This window comes from Elephas maximus, chromosome 22 (assembly GCF_024166365.1).
Source record: "Elephas maximus indicus isolate mEleMax1 chromosome 22, mEleMax1 primary haplotype, whole genome shotgun sequence".
NCBI classification, from domain to species: domain Eukaryota; kingdom Metazoa; phylum Chordata; class Mammalia; order Proboscidea; family Elephantidae; genus Elephas; species Elephas maximus.
Window position 1 is genome coordinate 24,433,241 of NC_064840.1, and position 25,533 is coordinate 24,458,773.

Genomic DNA, 25,533 nt, shown 5'->3' on the forward strand with positions numbered 1-25,533 from the left:
AGTCAAGAAGGATAGTTTCAGGATTTGGCCTTATAGAAATCTTAACTGTTAGGATTTTGGCTTTATAGAATGTTTTCCCATCAAATTGAAAGACAAAATGAGTAGTTGACACAAAAATCCTATAATGTAAACCTAGAAGTTTTTGATTTTGGATCCCCCCCGCCTTAAGTACTATTTAAGGAATTACTTTGTTATCAATTAACATTTTGATTCCTTGACCAGCATGATATAGTCATTAGAGGAATGTATAAGCAGAATTGCCACCCTGGCTCCTTCACTTATTGATTTTAATTCAGGCACGCCGACTCTAAGTTTCCTCATTCACTCAGGAGTTGTTGGGAATATAAAGAAAGTTCCTTACAAAGGTGGCAGGCAATCATCAGTATGTTTCTTTTCAATTTTTCTTCTCCCAACCCAGAGTAGACGATAAATATTTTGTGAAAAGTACAATATTTAGAAAGCCTGGTTTGCCAACATTTTTTGTTTGTTTGTTTTTTTGAGTTAGATATGAAGCTTCACATATTCAAATAACCTTCCTGTGGGGGACTTTAAACAAAGACCATTTCTTCAATGCTCTCAAGATTCTGACAAATGAGCAGCCTTTGACAATAATATCTGACACTCTTTTAAGAGGGGACAGACTTTGTTAAGAGCAGTACAGTGCCCTCATTCATCCCGTGATTGTGAAGAGAGGTTTCTTACAGTTTCTGGGGCAGTAAAACGTAACAATCTCAAAGAGGAAAGACAGAAATCTTACCTTTCTGTAAATCTTCTTTAAGCGACTTGACCTGCAAAAGGAGAGGGCTGGAAAAGAAAGCAACAAAGAGGTGGATGCTTTCAGGAATAACTATAACCCACTCTCTTCACCTCCCCCGCAGAAGGCAAACAGATCCCTTCTGACATATTATAACTTGCAGCACAACAACTGGTTACCTTAGAAACAAATTCTGTACTTGCACTAAAGGAAATGGACGAACGCTACAGAATGTTTTCACAGAGTTGTCATTTCAGTTTTTTTAAATAGAAAGAATGGACCAATTTTAAACCTTTTACTACTTTATCAAATCATAGGGGGCAAATCCTAGGTGGTTTGGTGGCAGAATTCTCACCTTCCATGCTGGAAACCCAGGCTCAATTCCCAGCCAAAGCACCTCATGCATAGCTACCACTCGTCTATCAATGGCGGCTCACGTGTTGCTATGATGCTGAATAGGTTTCAACAGAGCTTCTAGACTAAGCCAGACTAGGGAGACAGGCCTAGCAATCTGCTTCCAAAAACCGGCTAATGAAAACCTTAGGGATCACAATGGTCCAATCTGCAACCTATCGTGCGTTCATTATGAGTTGGGGGCAACTATGAACATGTTTATCCAAAGCCAAGCAGTTATCCTGCCCTTCAAGGCTCTTAGATAAAATATTATTTGGAAGCAGCAGGCTGCCTAGTTCCCTTGATCCTAGCGAGACACTCACCTGTATTCATCGTTGGGGTGAGCAATCTCCACAATGTCTCCGAGCTTAATGTGGGGAAACACTTTGGGGTTCACAACCAGCTCATCGTCTGAAAGAAAATGCAGTGATCTCACACAGAAAAGTCACATAGGCGTCAGGGAGGCTGTATATACGTTCTCACACTGGGTCCCCACAACCCTATCTGGTTGATAGATGAGCTTCCATTTTCAACTGAGGTTCAGAACAACTAAAAGATTTTCACAGGACTACAAGCTAGTAAGTAGCTGAGGGGGACAGCACTCAGGTGCCTTGTCTCCAGAGCTCATGGTATTTCTACTACTCCACTGCTTCCAGTGAAAAAGCAGACCTTGGTCTCCGAGAATTATGCCTCCCAGGGGAGCCCTTGACTCCCTCAAACACTGTGTACCTGGCATATGCCAAGATACCAACAAAACAGTCTGGGTCCCACAGTCACAGTACAATCCTTTACGTAAGTACAGTGTTCAAAAGAACTACCCAAAATACCATTTTAAGATGGCCCTCACAATAAATCTTCGGATTTAACAGAAGTCAAGGAAATAATCTAGTAGATAAAGTGACTTGCCTAAGGGAGGACAGCTAGTAACAGCACAGGCAGAATCAACCAACTACCAACTAGTCCAGGGCTCTTTTACCTGAAACCCACAACTTCTTACATGTTATAAAAATCAAGCCAAATAAAACTGCCTGATCTTTGAAGGGCAGCACCTGACCAGGGAAAAACTTCAAGTATCAGTTCACGTTAGGGTCCAATGAGACGCTTAACAAAATATAGGGAAGTTTAATACGTTTATCCCCTCACCACCCTAGAGGTAAGAGGGAACTCTTTCAAATATACCAAACTGAAAACCATAAAGATGAAATGATTTATTCTATGTTAATTTTAGAAGCAAAACATGGCCTTCAATTATGCTAAAAGCACAACAAATAAGTATATCCAGATTTAAAACATAATAAAACAAACAAAGCAAAACAGAAAAATCTGTTGTCATCAAGTCAATTTCAACTTATGGCGACCCCATGTGTTACAGAGTAGAACTACTCTATAGAGTTTCCTTGACTGTAATCTTTACAGAAGCAGATCACCAGGCCTTTCTTTTGTGGTACCACTGGGTGGATCTGAACCACCAACCTTTACATTAGCAGTCCAGCACAAACCATTTTCCCCACCTCAGAAAAAAAAAGGACCCAACCCATTGCCATCAAGTTGATGCCAACTCACAGTGACCCTATAGGACACAGCAGAACTGCCCCATAGTTTCCAAGGAGTGCCTGGTGGATTCAAACTGCTGACCTTTTGGTTAGCAGCTGTGGCACTTAACCACTACACCATCAGGGTTTCCCCACCACTCAGGGACCTTAACATAACCAATAAAAAAGATAAAAACGTGTTGCTGTCAAGTCAATTCCAACTCATAGCCACACTACAGGACAGAGGAGGACAGCCCATAGGGTTTCCAAGGCTGTAATCTTTATGGAAGCAGATGGCCATATCCTCCTCCTGCAGAGTGGCTAGTAGGTTCAAACCACTGATTTTTTGGTTAGCAGCCAAGCGCTTAACCACTGTGCCACCAAAAAAAAGGGCTCATAAAATGAATACCCAACAAAAATTCAGTCTTGTAAAGCAAAGCAATGGGTAAATTCCAAATTTTATTTGGTATATTGTTTCCATTGATGGTTTTATCCCAAATCTTCTGTGACGCCTTCCCCTAACCTCCATAGTCTGAATTAAGCTCCCTAAGCACATATTTCATTCTGCTTCATTTTATCATTTCCTTATTGCATGTCTGTCTCTTTCATCAAGTTCAGAGTTCCTTAGGGACAAGGGACCTTGTATTCATTTTATGTTTGGCACAGGTATAAACCTAACATATAAGTTAGTTGTATTTTTATTTTCTTTATAGTCCAGTCCCGCAAAAGACTGGGTATAGCACCCAGCTACATTTGTCTTGTAAACATGAAATATGAACTGTACAGTGACACTGTATATACTGTAACTTTGTATCTGTCCCTCTGCCAAGAATTATTTCTGCCATCTCTTCAATTCTACTCCACAGATGTTTAGGCAGCATCAACAACATACAAAGTATAGTGTTGACGACAGACTACATTTTAGCAGAAATTGGGTTTTAAATATAGCAACACTGATATATCTTTGTCCCAGTAATTACAACAGCTACATTTATTAAGGACGAGCCCTGCACTCTGCAAAACACTTTACGTGAATCACCTTACTTAATCCTCACAACACCCTATGATATAGAAGCTACCATATCGTGTTGGTAATTCCCATTTCTGAAGCAAAGAAGATTGTAAGACACAAGGAAAAGTTAAAGCTACACCATATTACCAAGTCCCTAAGGAGCTTTGGTGGTACAGTGGTGAAGTGCTTGGCTGCTAATCAAACGGTCGGCAGTTTGAACCCACCAGCCACTCCACGGGAGAAAGATGTGCCAGTTTGCTTACATAAAGATTACAGCCTTGGAAACCCTATGGAGAAGTTTTATCATGTCCAACAGGGTCACTATGAGTTGGAATCGGCCCAATAGCAATGGGTTTGGTTTTGGTTCGGTACTATGTACCTTCCTATCGTGCGGATTCATAGACTCCCAGTGCTAAGAGAAATACAGAAACTACTCCAAAGCCCCTGAGTTTGCAGCTAAGACAAATGAGGGGCTTGGCTTGCCCAGGGTGACAGGAAAAGTTAGAGTCAGGACTGGCCCTCAGATGCTGGTTTTCCCAACTCACAGTTTCGTGCAGGACAACATGCTGCATCCTGCCCCTTCTCACCATGCTTGGGAGCCAGGCAGTAGTTCACACTGTGATCAACTCTGTCTTGTGCACACCTACACTACTTCTCTCTCACTAAATGTGAAAATAAATGCCACTTTATTTTCTGTTATCTTTCACACCAGTACTGGACTGAAATTTTACAAAATATATATGGTGAATATGTAGTAAACAAAACAATTAAATGAATGAATGGTTTCTTCAAAGTCCGAATGTGAATGCTTTCAGAAAGGACCTGTGTTCTCTAGTCTGACTGCCCTTCCCATCACTGTAATATGCTTGCTGCTTCCCTCAGTTAAGTTGCCTATGTAGCCCCAATTGTCACGAGTCAGTGTGTAGTTTTCAAAGCAACAGACACACCAGAATCCCAGGCAATTTACACAACTCACAAAGATCAATACTGACCACTGCCCCCAAAGCCCTTCTTGTGGATGACAAGTTTGTAGACTTTCGTTGTTCTCATCTTGTATTGTTTCCTTCAGCTGTTCCAATCCAGGGGGAGAGAAGTCATCTTGCCTCCCTGCCATTGATACACAAACAAAAAGGCTGGAATGTCAAATTTTTCCTTGCAACTGCTCTGATGTGGGTCCAGTGGAAATATTCAGCTGAGAGGCAGCACCAACCCCTGGATAAAATCACTCCTCCAATTACAAGGAGGGATGGAGAACAAATACCAGAACAAACAGGACCCCAGAATCTGGGAACTAAGAGGAATTCGGGCCAGTGTCTAGCCCAACCTCCAAGATGACATTCTAACACACACCTAAAGAGAAGACTTGCAGTGAGTGGATCTTGTCTCCATCTAAACCGAGAGCATCTGAATATTAAAAATATTCAGATGTTCTGTGGATGAGGAAAGTGAGGGCCAGAATGGGCAAGGGACTCGCCCAAGGTCACTCAGAGACTAAGAGGCACGTCCACTGTTAAACGTTTCGCCGTCAATGTCCTGGGCAAGGCGACTGTGAAGGAGGCTGGCAGGGGTTCGTTCTCCGAACCTCCATTTGTATAAAGGCTTAGCGGACACGCCTGCCTCCCCACTGCCCCCCACTCCCACATGTCACGGCAAAGGTCGCCAAGGCTCCAAGAGGGGCCGACTCGAACCCCGGCTGCAACCCCCTCCCGCACGACCCCGAGCCCGCTCCCGGGGTGGCTTCCACTCACCGTGGCTCCGGGGCCTCGCGGGCCAGACAATCACCGGATCCCGCGCGCCTCCTCGGGGCGCCGGGCCCACGACCCCACGACCCCACCGCCCGCTCTGCTTCCTCCCCCGAGCCCGAGGCGCCGGCTGGCCTGCACGGACCGCGGAGCGCTCACCTGAGAACCCGCGCCGCCCCGGTGGCTCCGCCCCGGGGCCCGGCCCCCTTCCCGCCCACCAGTCCCGGGCCGCTCCGGCCCGGCCTCCGCTTCGTCTCGATGACCGCGCCACTTCCTCATCCGGGGCTCGCGGGGGGGCGGGGCGTTGCGTGCCGCTCGAGTCGCCGCCGCTCGTTTCGCGCTTGCGGAGCAGCTGCTCGCCGCCCGGTAGGAAATCCTTTACTTTCCAGACGTTTCCGAAGGGAACCGTGGTCTGGTGCTGCGTTTCAGACTTTATGATCCCCAGCTGGGGAGACTCGGGCGAGCCTCCCGAGATCTCGCTGAGCTTCAGCTTCCTGGTCTATAAACGAAATTGACCACCGTCAGGGCTACTGCGAAGCCCAAAAAGTGTTCCTGAGAGGACTTTGGTAAAATGCAGAGGACTAATCCCATGTGACGTAGCGTGATGGCACCTGCTGGGACGTTTCCACTTGGGGGGGGGCTTTACAAAACCTTCCAAATCCCAAATGACGTTTCAGCGACCATAGTTTTGACATACATTTTTATGTAATCAGCATATCTCTAATAGGTGGTTCAAAAAGATACTATCATTATTTCACAGGTGGGGAACTGAGGCTGTGGAGACAGAATTCCTAGGAAGGAAGCATGAGTGGATCCTGACTCTAGTAAGACCGGCTGAGTATTAACTAGCATCTTCGTATCACACACTCGGTCTAATGACGGCTGGGACATCATTCTTCAGGGAGAAACTCAAAGCTGGGTAGGCTGTGCCTGACTCTTGCCAAGGGCTCCTGACAAGTTGCCAGAAGCACCTAATTGACCTATGGTTTTCAGGAAATCTCTTGATTTTGAAAAGTGTAGAAGCAGAAATATTGAAAGAAAAAAAACCCACACACAAGCATCGCATACCACAGAGGAACTTGAGGGTTTATTTTTCAATGGGGAAGCTCATGAACCATCCACTTGTGGTATTGTTATAGCAGCACTAGATAACTAAGACACAGGCTGTATATAAAATATTCTTAAGAAAAGGAGGCCTAGTTGTCCAGTGGTTAAAGGACTCGACTGGTCAGCAGCTGAAAACCACCAGCGGCTCTGCAGGAGAAAGATGTGGCAGTCTACTTTTGTAAAGATAGCCTTGGAAACCCTTTGGGGGTCTCTATGAGTCAGAAGTGACAAAATAGCAGTGGATATTCTTAAGAAGTCAGAAATGAGGACTTAGAAAAAACTAAAATTTGGTTCGAAAAATGGAGCTTTGATTCAGACCTAAATCAGTCATTCCTACACATGCCAAACACCTCATTTTAGAGTGCCCTCACCTGACAGACATCTTTCTTTGATTTCAAGGTTTTTCTTATCCACAAAATGAAATATTAACCATAAAAAACCTAACCAAAACTGCAAAAGCCTGCCAGAATTTGCTCTCTAGCAATGTAAATTTGCTTATCTTCCTAGAAAAGGAGAGCTACGGCTGCTAACCAAGAGGTCGGCAGTTCAAATCCGCTAGACACTCCTTGGAAACTCTATGGGGCAGTTCTACTATGTCCTACAGGGCCGCTATGAATAGGAATCGACTCGACGGCAGTGGGATTGGTTTGGTGGGTTGCTAGAAAAGGATAGTTGTCAAATCATGGCCTCCTAATTTAAATCTTAAAAAACCTCATGGCTGTGAGTGGGTTGAGGGCCAAATTACTACCAGCCAGGCCAGAAGTAAACTGGTAACAGTTGATCTCAGCAAAGGGGGAAGGCAGTGCTCAATCGATCAGGTTAAAATTACCCAATGACTAAACTTCTATATTTCTCCCTCTTCTTTATAAGCCCCATTGTACCTGGCTTCTTCAGCCATTTGCTTTTTAGGGACTCAAAATGGCCTCCCTACATGTGTATAGAATAACTGCCCAGAATAAACCTTATGTTCAAATTCCAGTGAGTTTTTATTATTTTTAACAAAGAATAGGAGTAGAATTGAGAGCCCAGAAATAAGCCCAAACATCTTTGGCCAACTGACTTTTGACAAGGGTGCCAACTCCATTCAATAGGAAAAGAATAGTCTGTTCAACAAATGGTGTTGGGACAATGGGATTTCCAGAATCAAAGAATGAAGTTAGACCCATGCCTCACAGCATACATGAAAATCAACTCAAAATGGGTCAAGGGCCTAAATATAAGAAACAAAACCAAATAACTGTTAGAAGAAAACATAGGGATAATGCTTCAGGACATTGCTTGGGCAATGGATTCTCAGCTATGACACCAAAAGCACAAACAACAGAAGAAGAAATAAATTGGACTTCATTAAAATTAAAAACTTTTGTGCATCAAAGAAATTTAAAAACAAAGTAAAGGGACAAACCTATGGATTGGGAAAAAATATTTGTTAATCATATATCTGATAAGGATCTAATATCCAGAATATATAAAGAACTGCTACAACTCAACAACAACAAAACAAACAACTCAATCAAAACATGGGCAAAGAAACTGAATAGACATTTCACCAAAGAAGATAATCAAGTGGCCAACAAGCACATGAAAAAATGGTCAACATCATTAGTCACTAAGGAAATGCAAGTCAAACCATAATAAGATACCACTTTACCCCCGCTAGGATGGCTGTGATAGTAGAAACAAAAAAGGGAAACAAATGTTCCTCAAGATGCAGAGAAATAGGAACCCTTGTGCCTTGCTGGTAGGAATGTAAAATATTATAGCTCCTATTGAAAACAGTTGAACAGTTCCGCAAAAAGTTAACAGAATTCCTGTAGGCCCAGAAATCCCAATCCTAGGTATGTACCTGAAAGAATTAAAAGCAGGATTGCAAATGGACACGTCAATCTTCACTGCAACACTATTCATAATAGCCAGAAGGTGGAAACAATTGAAATGTCCATCAACAGATGTATGAATAAACAAAGTGTGTGGTATATGCATAAGTTGGAATATTACTCAGCCATAAAGAGACATGAAGTTGTATACTATGTATCACATGGCTGACCTTGAAAACATTGTGCTGAATGAAATGTCAGACACAAAAGGACAAATATATGATCCCACTTATATTAAATATCTAGAATAGGCAAATGCATAGAGACCAAAGTTTATTAGTGGTTACCAGGGACTGAGGGGAGGGAGGAATGTGGAGTTATTGCTTAAGGGATACTGAGTTTCTGTTTAAGGGGTGAAAATTTTTTGAAAGTAGGCAGCAGTAAGGGTTACACAAGATGGTGAAAAGTAATGTCACTGAATTGTATACTTAAAAATGGTTAAAAAACAAAATTTTTTCTTACGTATCTTACCACAATTAGAAAAAAAAGGAACAGCCATGACTGTAAGTCCCATGGAAACCAAAGCTGTCTGCCAGGGCCTGTGGTGCATTGCACATAGTAGATGCTCATTAAACATGGAATGAAATTGATTTGAAATAAATCCAGGTCTTCTTACCTCCAGCCCAGGACTCTTCAAACTCAGCCACTACTTCTCAATCCTTTTGAGTATAAAATCTCATATTTCACACAAAAAAGTTTCTCAGACCTTCTGTTTTAGGCACGCGGTTGCCTGATAAAGTACTTGAAGATATGGATACTGAAAACTTAGGAATGGGTTTAAAATGAATATCTAGTTTATTCAGTCCAATAGCATCTGTATTAGAAAATCCTAGTTTATATAAAAACTGTACATTATTCATAATAAGACAGAGGCCCCCAGGTGCGAAAAATTCCACTGCCTCAATCAGCTTGCTTGGCCTTAAGCTTTACATTAAAACCCTGGTTCCCCTTTCCTTAACTGCTGCTCAAAACTAGAGGAAATTGGCAGAAACCAGTTTAGGAGCCATGTTGATATTCAGGATAACCTTTTAGACCTATGCATAGTAACTTCCCCACCTCTGGGTGGAGTTTTCTGAACACGTGATGCATGAAGTTATATGTAAACCCTGTTGCACCTGCGTAGTATGATTAAGAATGTTGATGTAACTTGTATGAACTTCCTACTCGTAAACCTCTTAAAAACAGCCTTCCCTCTTGCCCTCACAGAGCAGTCTTGGCAGGCTGTTCTTTTCCTTGCCCGACAAAATAAAGGTGTTTTTCTACTCTCCCACCTCAGTCTCTTGTTTATTGGCTGAGACAATTGCGCTGAGTAGAATCTGGGGTTTCCACCCAGCGACAAGACAGGCTGTAGAAATAGGGTTTGCATGGAAACCCTGGTGGTGTAGTGGTTAAGTGCTACCTTGGCTAACAAAAAGGTGGGCGGTTTGAATCCACCAGGCACTCCTCGGAATCTCTATGGGGCAGCTCTACTCTGCCCTATAGGGTAACTATGAGTCAGAATGGACTCGATGGCAATGGGCTTTTTTTTTTTTTTTTGGCATTTTATGGGTTTGTACATCTCCAACCCTAACTAAAGCTTAGAAAGCCAATATCTCAGTCAAGATGGTCCATATATCGACGGGCTCAAAGATATCCTGAAGTGAGGAGAGAGATTAAAAATTTCCCCCAAACCTCCAACCCAACCCTAGCTCTCTTACTCGGCTAGATTGATTAACCCCAACAAGGTACCGATTTTATTATTAGGACAAAGCTTTGCCATTTCCGGCAAGTTGCTTCCATTCTCTGGACCGCCTCACTTCCCTCCTGGGCAAACATTTTTCCTTCCTTCAAGTCTCTTGAATGCTCACTTGTGCCAGACATTGAGGTGAGCATAAAGTGAAGAACAAAATAGACAAGGGTGGGAGGGGACAGACAATAAATAACTTAATAGGGATGAAACACGACATTTTCGGCTAGAGTTAAAACCATGAAGAAATTAAAACGAGGTGCTGTAACAGTGAAACAGGGGTGCTGTTCAGATTGAGCCATCAGAAGACGGGGAGGGCACGACCTAAAAGATTCCAGTTATGAAAAGATTTCGGGCTGCCAGAGTGGAAGCAGGAAGGCCCCTAAGCGTCGCAGCCGTCCAGGCCAGAAAAATGGTGGATTGGAACAGGCAGAGGATGGTGGAGACAGACACTGGGTTCAGCGGAAGCGAGGTCACACAGGATGTTTCCTTCGACAAGCTGCTGGGGCCAGCTCAGAGCGGGAGGCCTGATTCGGGAAGAGCCGCCCCGGGACTGCGCGCGCGCCGGGCGGAGGCGGGGCTTAGGCGAGCCCGCATGGCTGGCTCGGGCCCCGGATGAGGAAGTGCAGGGACTATAGAGACGAAGAGGCGGCGGCGGCCAGAGCGCCCCCCGGCTCTCACGGCTCCGTAGGCTTTGGTAGACTTGGCGGCGCAGGGCTGCGGGGCTGCAGAGGCCGGGCTGGCGGGGCGAGCGTGGGCCGCGGAGCAGGCCTCAGGGTAAGAGGCCGGGGGGCGGGAAGGCTTCGGGCATAGCCACCCCGCCCTGAGGGGAACCTGCACCCAGCGGTGCAGGCTGAAGGGGAGCCTGGGCCCCCAGCCTTCTCGGAGCGCCGAAGGGAGTGGAGGCTGCGCTGCGGGCGGCGGAGCGACCCGGGGAGAGGCAGGAGACCAGGCGCCGCGTCGCGAGGGGGAAACGGCTTCTCCAGGTCATGGCCCCGACAGGGAAGAGAGACTCCTCTTCAACCTCGGTACGGCAAGGGATCCCCCAACTTCTCGGGGAGGACGACGCCCCTTGTCCTGGGTGTACGCTCTTCCCCAGTTCCGGTTCGATTGTCAGCAGAGACAGACTCGTTCCCAGGGTGCGAGAGCGGGATTATGAACTTGCTTTAAGGAGGAGTAAGGGATAACCCCCAAACAAGACCTTTCCTCCCTTTGGTCAGCGCCCCGCAGGTGAAGAGGGAGATTCTCAACTTGCCTGAAAGGAATCTTCCTGCCCTGTGGAAGAGAGACCTACTTTTCCTTCTTTATTTTTCACCTTTACCCCAAGATAGAGGAAGACTCTGAATTTATGCGATTGGAGGGCAGCCTCTCCCCTTGCTCAGTTATGTCCACAGAGGGAGCCTCTCAACTCTTCCCTCAAGTGTCTTGGTGTGTAATGAGCACGGCTTTTGGAGTGAGGTAGTTGCAGTCCTGTGTCTTACACTTTCCATTTTTGTGACCTTTACTAATTGTTTCATCTCTCTCAGTCTCGTTTAACCCATCTCTTAAGTTGGGTATGCTTCTCACAGAATGGCCATGAAGGCTAAGGGAGAATTTATGTAAGTGCTTCCTACATAGTAATCTTTGGTAAGTTGTTGCTAATGCTATTTTTGTTATTATTATTTTTAAAGTTAGTATCTTGCACAAAGAAGTGGATTTTTTTATGCATGGCTCCTTCCACCCCCACCCCATTACTTGTATTCAGCCCATCCAGGAGGACTAGGCCTTTTCTCCCAGGTAAAGAAATAGACACTTCTACTCCACAAGGATCCTAACCCACTTCACTCACCAAATTTTGTCAAGTGCCCTCACTTAATAAAATAATTTAAAAAAAGACTTTGCTTTTGGAAACAGTCCTGTACTTTTGAGAGGGAGACCTGATGCCAGAAGCCAGCCTTTCCTTTGTCTACAGAAGCGATCACTTCATCCTGAGTAACTTCTCTTAGTTACTTCAGTGACAGAAGCTTCCATGTATCTGCACATTCCCTGAAAGAGGGAGATTCCAACTTCTTCCCTTCTCTTGCTCTCAAGAAAAACAAGACTTTTCCCTCTCTATACCTTTGAAAAGAGGACTCTTTCCTCCTGTGTGTTTAGAGTGTTGTGTTAAAAATGGTTTCCTTTCTCCTCTTCCTTTGAAAAAGAAATAAACATTTTTTATGCAGAGTCTTTGTCAGTAGACGTAAGGAGCATTACCACCGTCTCACTCCCTGTGTGGAAGCACAGGAACCCTTTTCTGCATGCTCATGAAGGGAGGAAAAGGGAAACAGTGCTTGATACTTTCCCGGTTTCCTGCACACTCCATGTTGACGAACTGGGTGTTGTTTAGCATATTGGCTTCTTTGCCCCACTTTCAGTTTGTCTAGAGATCTTGTGTTAAGAGTCTGCTTTCTCTGTCCCCCAAGAAGAGGTCCCTTCACCAAATTTCCTCGTGGAGGGATGGGCTACAGTGTCTGAATCTTTGGAAAAGAAAGCCCCTTTCTCAAGGTGAAAGGAGTGTTGTGAACTTCTCAGGGCCTGATTGTTATTGTGAGTATTGTTCTTGACACAAGTGAGGCAACACTCAGTGTAATTAACTGTTACTCTTTTCATTTAAGAGCAGGCTCTTTGCATTGGGATTAAATGGAGAAAAGACCTTCAGACTTGGGGTTATTGGGGCACATGGTTTTCTGCTCTGCTGTTTTCTTTCTTTGTTTGATTCCTCTCCCCCCCCCCCATTTTTTCTTTGTTGCTATAAATTTTGTACCTCCAGAATTCGTGTTTTGGAGAGTGTTTGAGCAACTAAAGTAAAAGTTGCCACTTTTTCAGGTTTTTAAGACTATGAAATGTAATGAGATTGAGACCTGCAGTGTTCATCTTCCACTGACAGTTTTTTTCTTTTTTCATGTTTTTGTTATTTGGTGGAATCAGAATTAACACTGCAAAGTTACCTGGCAACAAACAAAAGAAAAGGTTTCCTTTTTTTTTTCTTGTATGTAAAGTGTTCTTAAATTACCACAGATGCCCTTGAATACTTGCAATGAGGGGATTAGTCTGAGCTCTGCCCCACCATTGTTGGTGTTTGTAGGTGTTCTTTACTTAGACAAAGAGAAATAGGAAAATTATAATTTAGAGTCCTAGGATTTTTATGGGTGGCAGAACCCTTTGAGATTGTTTTAACAATTCATTTTACCTGTGAAAAACAAGCTCAGAAAAGTTAAGTGACACACTCAAGACTATGCAGCTACTAAATGGGACCCTGGCCTCCTGGACTTAAAGACCAGCAATTAGACTGCTTCATTGTACTGCTTCTGCATTTGAAAGAGAAAGATTGTTAAGATAATTGCTCTCAATTCAAAAGAATCTCTTCCTTTACTGGAAGAATTTTACTTTATATTGGCTGTAACTATTACTAAACTCATTCTCTAAGCAATCTACTTCTTACATATGTTATGGTAAAGATGATAAGCCATTAGCAGCTGGTTTATTTCTTGCTTATACCTCAGACTAGATGATTATCCAGTGTTCTAACCCAATAGGCTGGTTGTAAATCATTAGTGAGGACTAAGCTGTAAGTTCCTGCCTAATACCTTATAAGCATGTGTTATTCACTCTCCCTTTTCTTCACATTTATTTAGCATTGATGTAGAAAATTTTATGGTTTGAATCAGAGAGCTGAGGGATAATACTTTTACCTGTTATTCTTTATTATTATGTATTTGAGTATTGGGAAATAATGTTTCAATTTTTTTTTCCATATAAATATATTTATAAGTTTATAAAAACAGAAGTATAATATACGGATAAGTCATTCATGATGCCATCACCCAGGGTAATACTGTTACTATCTGGTGTATATTATTACAAACATTTTTCCTATGTGCATATATGTTTTTCCAAAAAGAGCCCTGAGTTTTTATAGTTTAATAAAATACCCCAGGGAGTTTTCTAGTAAGATGTATTTCTACGCCATCATTTTTAATTGCTCTGTTGTATCCAAAATCTCATTTTGAAAAACTTGAATTTCTTGTTCAAATTTTGCTGTTACTGCAGTTTTGTGGTATTACCGATATTTCGATAAGTGGCTTAATTGGGAGGCAGAAGAGTTTGGTGATGTGAGCTAGTGAGCTGAAGATAATTTTAATTTGCTACTCGAGGCTATTGGAAACCCTGGTGGCATAGTGGTTAAGTGCTACAGCTGCTAACCAAAGGGGTTGGCAGTTCGAATCCGCCGGGCGCTCCTTGGAAACTGTGGTGCAGTTCTACTCTGTCCTATAGGGTTGCTATGAGTCGGAATCCACTCGACGGCACTAGGTTTGGTTTTTTTGGTTTGACTCAAGGCTATAGGGTCTCTGAGTCGGAATCGACTCAACAGCAACAGGTTGGTTGGTTGGTTACTCTAAGGTTAAGACCCTTGGTGTAGTAGTTAAGTGCTTGGCCGCTAACCCAAAAGTCATCGATTTGAACCCACCAGCCTCTCCACAGGAGAAAGATGTGGTAGTCTGTTTGGCTTCCCCAGCCAGTGTACTTAGTTGTTTTACAGGTTGAAAATTCTTGTCTTTACCAGACAAGAGTATCAAGAGATGATAGACTTGTGGTGTTTGGCTTTTGTAAATTGAAAGTTACCTTTCAATGACCAAAGCTTTAAAATTCCGTTTGGCCAAGGCCAATTTACAGGGTACATGCAGACATAGGGAAAGTAACAGCACTGTTTTCCCTGAAGGAAAATCAATATTGACTATTCATCATAAAGATGTTTAGTAAACATGTATTGGTATGTGACCCTGTGTTGAGCAGCATTTGGAATGAAGTCTTGAACTAGGATAGTGGGAGTGGAAAGGAGTGGGATTTATTATAGACACTACAGGAGTTGAGTTTATAAGCTATAAGTGCTAACTTGAATGCTGGGTGGAAGGTCAGATATGGTTATATCTGGAGTTCAGGTCTGAGCTATAGGATAATGATGGTACCATTGCCGGGTGAGGCAAAAGGATAAAGAATAAACAAGTTTACTGAGGGCATCGTACCTATCCTTGTTTCTCACAGCTGTTTTTGTATGTAGTAAGGTGGCATAGTGATTAAGTGCTACAGCCGCTAACAAAAAGGTTGGCAATTTGAATCCATCTGCCTCTCCTTAGAACCCCTATGGGGTAGTTCTCTGTCCTGTATGGTCGCTATGAGTTTGGATTGACTCAACAGCAACGGGGTAAGACTCAACTATTCATTGGATTAAATGGGTTCTGTTTTAGACATGTTAAGTTTTGGGGGTGCCATCTTCGTGAGTGAAATATAGGTCAGAGAAAGGTTTTTGAGATAAAGGTTGGGGATGAAAACTTGTTTTGTTTTTAACAGCTTTACCAAAAAACCAAACCCGTTGCCGTAGAGTCAATTCGAACTCATAGCAACCCTATAGGACAGAGTAGAACTGCCCCATAGGGTTTCCAAGGAGTAGCTGGTGGCTTTGAACTGCTGACTTTTTGGTTAGCAGCTGTAGCTCTTAACCTCTGTGCCACCAGGGCTCCTTTAACAGCTTTCTTAAGAAATAATTCACAGTCCAGACTTTCTGGAGGCATTGAGGCTGTTGCCCTGAGATAATTTTTGAGCCTTAAACCAAAAATATACCCTGAATCTTAAAATCAAACAAGGAGTTAGCTTATTTAGTAAAGAATATTTGATTTGCCTTGAGCATCGTGCTTTTTTGAAGAACTGTATGGAATCAAATTGACAACAAGCGACTGAAAAGAAGCTTAGGGCACAGTGAGTTCATGTTAATGGGGAAGGAACAATTTAGAAAAGAAGGGAGAGAATGGTTGCACAACTTGAATGTAATCAATTGTTCATGTAAAACCTGAATTGGTGTATGTTTTGCCGTGTATACTTTGAACAAGAATAAAAAAATATATCATACCATACAATTCATGAATTGAAATTGTACAATTCATTGGCTTTTCATATAGTCACAGAGTTGTACAACCATTACTACAGTTTTAGGACATTTTTATTAGAACATTTTAGTGCCTGTTAGCAGCTACTCCGTATCCCAGCCCTAGATAACCTGCTTTTCATCTTTGTGTTATTAGGCGTTGAGTTGATTTTCGACTCACAGCAACCCAAAGTGACAGAGTAGAACTGCTCCATAGGGTTTTCTAGGTTGTAATCTTTATTTAAAAAAAAAAAAAAATTTTTTTTTTTTTTTTAAATCTTTATGGGAGGAGATCATCATGTCTTTTCTCCTGCAAAGCCACTGGGTAGGTTTGACCACCAACCTTTTGGTTAGCAGCCGAGTGCTTACCTATTGGGCCAGCAGGGCTACTTGCCTATTCTGGGTATTTTACATAAATCATATGGTATGTGGCCACTTGTGACTAGCTTCTTTCACTTAGTGTAATGTTTTCAAGGTTCATCCATGTTGTAGCATGAATCAGTACTTCATTCCTTTTTTGTGCCAAATACTATTCAGTTGTACGAATATGCCACATTTTGTTACCCATTCGTCAGCTGATAGACATTTGGGTTGTTTCCACTCTAGCTATTGTGGATAATGCTGTTGTCAGCATTTCTATCCAAGCTTCTGTGTGGACATAATGTTTTCATTTCTCTTACATATATACCTAGATGTGGAATTGCTGGGCCATATGTTAACTCTATGCTGCAAGGGACAGTTTTGAGTCGTCCTTATAGCAAAGAGGCTCTAGTAGTAGGTGAGGTCGCCAAGCAAGCAAAGCCTAAAATGGGAAGATTGTCAAGGATTAGACTTTGGAGAACACCACCTCTGGTGGGCAGGGGAAGAAGAGCTGAGCACAAGTGGCAGAGACCCCCAAGGAGCGGATCACCATAGACAAGCCTGTACTTTTACAATAAACCTTTCCTGCACATATTCGCTCCGGTCTTGTTTGTGGTGCAAAGACCAAAAACTGGATTGAGTATGTTGCTGCGAAACAGAAGCTAAACCAAATTAAAATTGATCATTTCCACTTTTTGTCATCAAATAGTAATTCCAGTTTACCTCTGCCGCCCCCCACATAACACACCAAAAAATGGCCTACAATCTGAAGTGCCCCCAGACGCTTTCCAGGAGCTAGAGGGGATTGGGGGGATGATAGCTCTAAAAGAATGCATTTCTCTTGTCCTCTTAACATCTTCAGTGCAGCACTGTTTATGAAATGCCTTCACATAGAGTTTTACCTGATCCTTACCATATTCCTATATACAGGCAGCCCCCCGGGTTACAAGTGTGTTCTGTTCCTAAGTCAGGTACCATTGGTATCTAACATCGGTTAGTCAAATGTTTATTTTAATATATAGTGTATCTCTCTATGAACTGTTCTGTTCTTTCTATGCACTAAAAACGTTAAAGAAATACTTCCAGATACTCTAAAACATTTTTAACATAATAATAATGATGAAGTTTTGACGCACGTCACAAAGTAGCTCCTGTTTGTTATTACAAACCATTGTATGTACCTCAAATTTTTAACCTAATAGGCTTTACAAGGGTAACTACAGGTGGTACTTGACTAGGATGTTCTTAACCCGGGGCCTACGTATACCACAATTTTTTGGATTCATTTTATCAGCACTCCTGACTTTCCTAAATTTTATAGACCAGCAATCTGATTTCCTATAATTTCTAGTATTTAAGTTATAGTGTAGCTTTACATCTTTTTACCTTTTGGGGAGGACTGCTTAAAAGCATCAAGGACACCCAGTGAATGAAAGCATTAGGAACATGATGTGAGGTCCACCGCAGATTAGAAAACCAGGAGAAAGGCAAAATAGTCCAAAACAGAAGGACCTCTCATCTTCCCCTTCCTTAGCCCCCAGCTTCAGTCCGGATAGCACAGCAGATGGGACCTTCTGTACAGGGAAGAAAGATGATAAATCCAGGAGTATTCAAGGAGCTCTGTGCTTCTTGACTTGGGAGCAGAGCGTCTGCCTTTTGTGTAAGTAATACCTGTGGGCTTCCCCAGATAATCAGGGGAGGAATAAAATGGGAACTGGGAGAACTGAGTTGTAAAGATTTATATGGTGTGTTAGAGGTTCCCTCCCACTCTGTCCCTTAGCAATCTGATTGTGGTCGCTAGTAAGGAGGTAAAGCATCTCAACAGTTAAAACAGTTTGGTACCCAGAAATGGATTTTATTTGTATGTAATTTTACTTGTGTTTATGGGGGGGGGTGAACATTAGGAAGTGGTAGGAGTAGAAATTGGCTGGCTTTCTTAAAAATCTCTTTCTGTGTGCATTTTGGCCAAAGGGGTTTGAAATCCATACCTCCGATAAATCCTCGTTTTGACCTCTGAGCTGCTGAATATTTCTCATCCTCTTTCTTCTCATGGTTAGGGTTAAGAAAACATCAAGAATAAAAACCAAGCAGTATCTTTTTTGGGTAGCCAGTTTCTGTCTTTGACAAGTTAAAGTGGATTTTGTTCTGAAAACTGCACAAATTTGGTAGACTAAAATGGAAGAGTTGCTGACCTGGAGACCCTGGTCCTGGGTGTACCATTCTCTAGCTGTGTCAGCGTGTATTAGCTACTTAAATAATGTAGTATTATGAACTACTTAGATGTAAGTATTTCATCAAATAACCTGTGTTTCCACCACTCAGTGGAAGAAATGAAACACAGTGGAAGCTTTTTACGCCCCCTCTTTTCTCTCAGATAACCATGTAATATTTTAGAAAGGTTACTTTTAACCTCGTCAGGTGTGGTGTCAGTGTCTATAATAGAATGATAGCTGCCCTGTTTAGCTCACAAGGTTGTCCTGAGCATCAAATGAGAAGTATGCATGAAAGCACTTGGAAAATCTCAAGATGTCAAATAAAAGAATGATTCTGCTAAAGAGCTGTTGTAGTAGTGTCTTGTGCTAGACTGCGTAGCTGTAGCTCAAGTGTTTGGAAAGCAGAAAAGGAATGGAGTTATATTTTTTCTATATCCTTCAAAGAGAAAATATTTCTTGAGGAAAAGTCAGTGTGTCAGATTCTTCAGAGTTCCTTAGTTTGTATTCATTCAGCAAGTATTTACTGAGTGCCTGCCTGCTATATTTTTTGCCTGCTATGAGTCGGGTAATCTAGACATTTTGGATATAGCAGTGAACAAAACAGGTAAATTCATGCCCAGAAAACAAATAAAAACAGCATCTTTGTTTTATGTCACGTCTATCCCTGAATATTTAGACATACCTTATTTCCATCTGGAAACCCTAGTGACGTACTAGTTAAGAGCTATGGCTCCACTAACCAACCGGTCGAAAGTCCGAATCCACCAGGCACTCATTGAAAACCCTGTGAGGCAGTTGTACTCTGTCCTCTAGGGTCACCGTGAGTTGGAATCAACTTGACGGCAATGGGGCTTTTTTCTTCCTGTCTACTTTGCTGGCCCTTTAGATTTAAATTGAGAATTGTTTATAAGGCAGTATTTGAATTGAGATCAGACAGATACCTATTAAAAGTTTAAGGTATTTACTTTTCACAAATTCACAGTCTATTAAGGAGAAATTAACAGTACAAGGTACCAGGTAATGCTGGCATTTGAGGTGTAATTTTCCTTATTTTAGTCAGTTAGAGCTTAGAGCGCTTTCTTCTACCCTGTCAAGGTTTTAAACTTTTATCCCTTCCTTTGATTTGTGTCAGGGTGAACCGTTTGATGTAAAAGACTTGACTCCATAATCTACGTCTGCCCTAATGCTGTCATCCGGAGTAGAGACTCAGCCAGTTCCACTTGATTCCTCCATGTCTGCAGTGGTAGAGGAAGTATACTCTGAACTCCCAGTGAGTGTCTCCAAAGAGCTTCATGCTGACTCTGAGCCAAGTGGGATTCCAGATGTAAATCCCGGAGCCTCAGGGGCGCTTATAAGTCAGAGTAGGACACTGCCCTTGGAGCAGCAGAGGACTCATGTGGAAAGTTGTTGTGAAGAAAACCCTGAGACCTTGGATGATGGGGGTGAGCCTGGGTGGTGTGGGCTGGTGGACTCCACAGCAGGAGGCTCTGTGGCTTCTGGCATCTTGGATAGGGAAGAGAAAACCAAAAACATGGAGCTAAAGGTCTTCAGAGATCGAGGGAACCAGGAAGAAATTGTAAGAGACCTCTGTGAGGGAGCAAAGGAAGACCAGAGTCAACATTCCACAGCTGCTGAAGGAAAGATCAGCCTAAGGCAGGTAAGAAATGAGATCTTGATTCAGATGAGTTGAGTGTGAATGACAACTTTCCAAAGTAATTCTTCACATTATGAAATACAGGTGCTGACAGGTAGCTTATGATGTATTTTTTAAACATTTCCAAAATACTGGTTTTGATGCTGACTCTCGATGATCTTTTAAACATTTGTGTTGCATTAGACTGTTGAAGAGAGGAAGTGCTGATCTAATGAGAAAGTGTTACTTCTCAGAATCAGCTACAGTATGTGGAATGTTGAGTCTCTTTGTTGTAGTCCTGTGGTAGTTCAGCATCAGGTGTTAGGAAATGATGTGTGCTCATCCCTTAATTTTGGGAGTATCATAGTTAGGGTGGAACGCGATGTCTTTGAGGGAGGCTTTCAAAGGGTCAGTACCCTAGGGGGATCACCATATTTTAGGAGCTGGTCCTTATCTTTGCCAATCCAGAAACTTGACTCTTATTTTTCAGTATGTTAGACATGATAGTCTCCAAAGGATTGACTGTGCTAACCCACCTCATGAGAGACCGAAGTATAAGTCAGAAAGCCTGTTGTATTAATACATAATGTAAAATGCAGTAGTTATTTGGTAGAAATGATCACATTGGCTGGGCAAGCATGCCTTCTCCCTGTAGACAAATGTATGTGGAAAATCTAATTTCTCTCAGCCTGAAATTCAAGTACAAGGGGTTAGTTAAGTGAAACTCATGGTTAGTGAGTTGTGACACCCTGATGGACCCAAATCCCTAAAAGAATATACCTGCCCAGTGAACAAGAAGACACATTCTGTTCCCTGAATGGTGCCCTAGACCAAGGGCTGGCAAACTTTTTTTTTTTCTGGTGAAAATTTGCACAGCAGATCATACGTCCATTCACCAGTTTCTACGTGTACAGTTCAATGGCATTGATTACATTCTTCACGTTGTGTCACCATTCTTGCTTCCTCTCCACATATTATTTCACCACCATTGACTTAGACTCACTGCCCCATAAACCACTCATCTATTTGTTAGAGATAGTATTGTCACTTTAATGTCATATAGATAATTCTTTAAGAGAGTGTAATGCTCAAAGCAAATATTCTTTACTCATTCAGCTATACTTGTTTAGTTTGATTGGCAAACTTTTTATGAAAATGACCATATAAATATTTTAGTCTGCACACCATGTGGTCTCTGTTGGAACTACTCAGTTCTGCTGTTGTAATAAGAAAGCAGCTGTAGACAACCTGTAAATGAATGACTGGTTATGTTCCAGTAAAACTACTTGTAACAAAAGGTGGCTGACCCTGGCCTCTGGGTTGCCAGCCCCTGCTCTAGACCCACTGATATATTCATGTTCTTTGGGTTTCCTGGTCTAGGATCCATTCCCCACTTGATAAATACATCATTTCTTTACACAAGCTGCATATAGTACCGTTGATTATTATTAGTAGGCTTTGTACATTGACTCTAATTAGGAATGAATGAAGCATTTACAGGAACAGTTGAACATGATATCTTATTAGATCTTATATTGTGGTGACCTACCCTTAAGGATACAAATAGTTGAATAAATAAAATAGGTTCAGGATGCAAAAGTTCTTGACTTCTTGATACTGTGAGTCGAGTCTAACAAGATGAAACATTTCTTAAGGTAACATTTGATATAAAGTAAAAGTATGTGTAATATTTTTTAAGTTATAAAGTATAATAATGAACACACACATGTACGTGTATCACCCAGCCTAAGAACTAGAAGATGACTATCTCCCTGTTCTTTTTTACACATCCCCTTTCTCCATCGCACTCTGCTAGAGTTAATTACGATTCTATACATGGTACCAAAAAGTAAACTTAACATGGGAGTGGGAGTGAGGCAGAAGTACATATGGGGAAATGGAAGACCTACAGATTTTATTTGGTCAGTTAGAATTGACTGTAGCGTGGCTGCCAAGAACCAGTTTACTCTTAATATGCATTAACAGAAGTTTTACCTGGGCTGAGAGTGATGTTTGAGCTCTGTTTTGTGATGATAGCCTAGAAGATCGTAGTCTCCTCTCAGTGTCCCATGTGAGAGGAGTATAGAAAATCAGGAATACACATTCATGGATAAGAAGTCACACATTAGCGATACAACCTCAAATACACCTTTGGAGGCCAGGTCACTGGGTATCTGACTTAGGAAAGAAAAAAACCAAGCGGAATGAGAGAAGTCTTGAAGAATTTGCAGGGCTGTCAAGCAGAATTGTACCTGTTAGGCACAGTTAGGCTTGATGGAAGACGTGGGGCAGTAGTAACCCCTCATCATTGTGAAGTCACGGAATCCTTTGGAAATCCGAAAGCTGCACACCTCTCAGGAAAGCAGACATACCGTTTCAGAAGGTTCTCAGATCCCTTGAAATCTGTCCTTGGACCTTAAGATAAGAATTGCTGGATTGACTATGGGGCAGTTCTGCTCTGTCCTATAGGGTCGCTATAAATCGGAATTGACTTGACAGCAGTGGGTTTGGTTTTGGTTAGTTTATAGATACTTTATCTTTTATCACCTATGAACACACCTGTACCTACCCATATACCAATATGCCTATATCCATCCATATGTGCTCAAACACTTGTTCTTTCTTTGGTTGTGCTGTGCTCACTGTATCCACATTCAGTGCCACTTTTCCCATCACCAAAAATAACAGGCCTTTATAACATAAAGCACACTCCCCCTGCCCCACCATGGCCACTGATGAACATTGGTCTATCTATGTCTAATTCTTGTCGTCTTATAAAAGAGGGGTCACGCAATATATGTCCTTGTATGCTTGACTGCTTTCACTTAGCATTACGCCTGCCAGGTCCATCCTTGTTATAATGTTTCGTGGACTCATCATTCTTTTTATGGTTGTGTGATGTTCCATTATATGTATGTACCAGAGTTTGCTTGTCCATTCATCTACTGATGGGCACTTTGGGTGTTTCTATTTATTTGCTATTGTGAATAAAGCAGAAAGGAACATTGAAAAAAAAATTGCTAGATTAGCAAGATACTATAAACACAGTCAAAAGACAATGGACAAGTTGGAAGAAAATATTTGCAACATGCATCACAGATAAAGGGCTTATGTTGTTGTATGCCATCAAGTTGATTCTCATGCATAGTAACCCTACATGACAGAGTAGAAATGCCCCATAGGATTTCCTAGTCTGTAATCTTTATTGGGGAGCCCTGGTGGTGTAGTGGCTAAGAGCTCGGCTGCTAACCAAAAGGTTGGCAGTTCAAATCCATCAGCCGTTCCTTGGAAACTCCATGGGGCAGTTCTCCTCTCTCCTGTAGGGTCACTGTGAGTCAGAACTGACTTGACAGCACCTAACAACAGCAGTCGTTATGGGAGCAGGTCTCCATGTATTTTCTCCCATGGAGCTGCTGGTGGGTTCCAGCTGCCAACCTTTCAGTTAGCACCCAAGCGCTCAACCATTGCATCACCAGGGCTCCTAAGGGCTTATATCTCTGCTATATAAAGAACCCTTGAATTAAGGACTAAAGGACCAAAAGCCGATAGAAAAATGAGGAAAAGACTTGAATAATTTACAATATGTATGTATATGCGTGTGCATATACATTTATGTATGTACGTATACATTGTCCTTAAACATGAAAAGACGATCATCCTCACTCATAATTAGAGAAATACAAATTTAAACAACCTGGGATACCACTTTTTACTTAGAATGTTGAAAATGAAAAAGTTTGACAACATACATGGTTAGCAAAGTTGTGAGGGGACAGGCATTCTTCTACATTGCGGGTGGAAATGCAAACTGATACAACCCTTCTGAAGAGGAATTTGGCAACATCTAATAGAACTACATAATTCCTGACCTGTTGACCCAGCACTTCTCTTTCTAGGAATCTACCCTGAAGGTATTACCCCCTACAGTATGGAAAATACACAGACAAGGTTATTCTTTGAATCATATCTATGTTGTTGGTAGTTGCCGTTGAGTCAGCTTCGACTCATGGTGACCCCATGTATGCAGAATGGAGCTGCTCTGTAGGATTTTCAAGGCTGTGACATTTCCGAAGCAGGTTGCCAGGCCTTACTTCAGTGGTGCCTCTGGGTGGGTTTGAACCACCAACCTTTTGATTAGTAGTCCAGCGCTTAACCATTTGCGCCACTCAGGGACTCCTGTCATGTTTATAATTGGAAAATATTGAAAGCAACCTAAGTGTCCACGCGTAGAAGATACGTTGAACAAATTACACATTGTTACGCTACGTTCATACAATGAAGTACTCTGCAGCTGTAATGAACAGTGAAGACTTATTGGTTTTCAGGGGTGTCAGGGGTTGCCAGGACCACCTCTAGATTTGATGATTTCCTAGGAAGACTAACAGGACTCAGCATGTAATCTTACTCAGCTAAGATGTACAGTAAAAAGATGCAAAGCAAGATCAATAAAGGGAAAAGAGGCATGGGGTGAAGTGCAGAGGAAACCAGTCACAAGCTTCCAAGAGTCCTATCCTTGCGTAGTCACACACACTTAACTCCTCTAGCAATGAATTAGGACAACTTACGTGAACTGTTGTCAAGCAGGGAACCTTGGTAGAGACTCAGCGTCCACGGTTGCTATTGAATGGTTGGTCACGTAGGTACCCTCTGCTCAGCATGTACCAGAATTCCAGACTTGCAGAAGGAAAGAAGGTGTTCAGCATAAGCCAAATTGTTTGTACAGGCTTGACACTTCATTACGGAGGGAATGGTGGGAATCCTCCCAAAATCCAAGTTCCCAGACACCAGCCAAGGGCCATCCTTGGCAGGCAGGCCTTTTTAAAGGATAGAAGTCGCAGGCCTGCTGTGTTAAACTCTTTTAGCATACCAGGATATACTTTTAAGTGAAAAAAGCAAAGAGCAAAGGAAAATCTGTAATATCCTCCCTTTCATTTAAGAAAGAAGGGAAAGTAAGTATACAAGCAATCTGCTCACTTGTACAAAACTCACCCACATACATACATAAGAAGGATAAACCAGAAACTAATGAGATTGGTTACTTATAGGGAGTGTGTGGGAAGGGATGGGGGAAAGGGACCAGAGTAGAGGGATGGGGGTAGAAGGAGAGTACACCTTTTTATGTAGTTCTGACATCCAGACCATGTTGATTTCTCACATACTGGAAAAGTAGATAACTGGACAGCCAGGATATGGAGGTAACCCAAAATTGAATACAAAGTATAACAAATGAATTTAAATGTGTTACA

At 42.3% G+C, this 25,533-nt stretch overlaps 2 protein-coding genes and 1 long non-coding RNA gene across 15 annotated transcripts in view; 2 read left to right on the forward strand and 1 right to left on the reverse strand.

The window, feature by feature from the left end:
- DEPDC5 (DEP domain containing 5, GATOR1 subcomplex subunit) overlaps positions 1–5,677 on the reverse strand; it is a 148,360-nt gene extending 142,683 nt beyond the window's left edge. For 7 of the 8 annotated variants that reach the window (XM_049865362.1, XM_049865366.1, XM_049865359.1 and 4 more), the window contains exons 1-4: positions 5,440–5,582; positions 4,684–4,798; positions 1,471–1,558; positions 758–804 (exon numbers count right to left, since the gene is read on the reverse strand). In XM_049865362.1, the coding sequence (XP_049721319.1) occupies positions 758–804; positions 1,471–1,558; positions 4,684–4,741 (193 nt within the window). In that variant the 5' untranslated portion in view covers positions 4,742–4,798; positions 5,440–5,582. The other variant, XM_049865358.1, reaches the window with a different exon arrangement.
- Positions 5,678–5,720: 43 nt separating this feature from the next.
- LOC126065384 (uncharacterized) lies at positions 5,721–9,161 on the forward strand. The gene is made up of 2 exons (XR_007514848.1): positions 5,721–5,799; positions 6,194–9,161. It is a non-coding gene; the product is annotated as an uncharacterized LOC126065384 (long non-coding RNA).
- A 1,585-nt stretch (positions 9,162–10,746) lies between these two features.
- Positions 10,747–25,533, forward strand: part of PRR14L (proline rich 14 like) — an 82,039-nt gene continuing 67,252 nt past the window's right edge. For 2 of the 6 annotated variants that reach the window (XM_049865430.1, XM_049865433.1), the window contains exons 1-2: positions 10,827–11,171; positions 19,787–20,311. In XM_049865430.1, coding sequence (XP_049721387.1) covers positions 19,838–20,311 — 474 coding nt within the window. In that variant the 5' untranslated portion in view covers positions 10,827–11,171; positions 19,787–19,837. Of the gene's footprint in view, positions 11,172–19,786; positions 20,312–25,533 lie in introns of those variants that run through there. The other 4 variants (XM_049865431.1, XM_049865434.1, XM_049865435.1 and 1 more) reach the window with 4 other exon arrangements.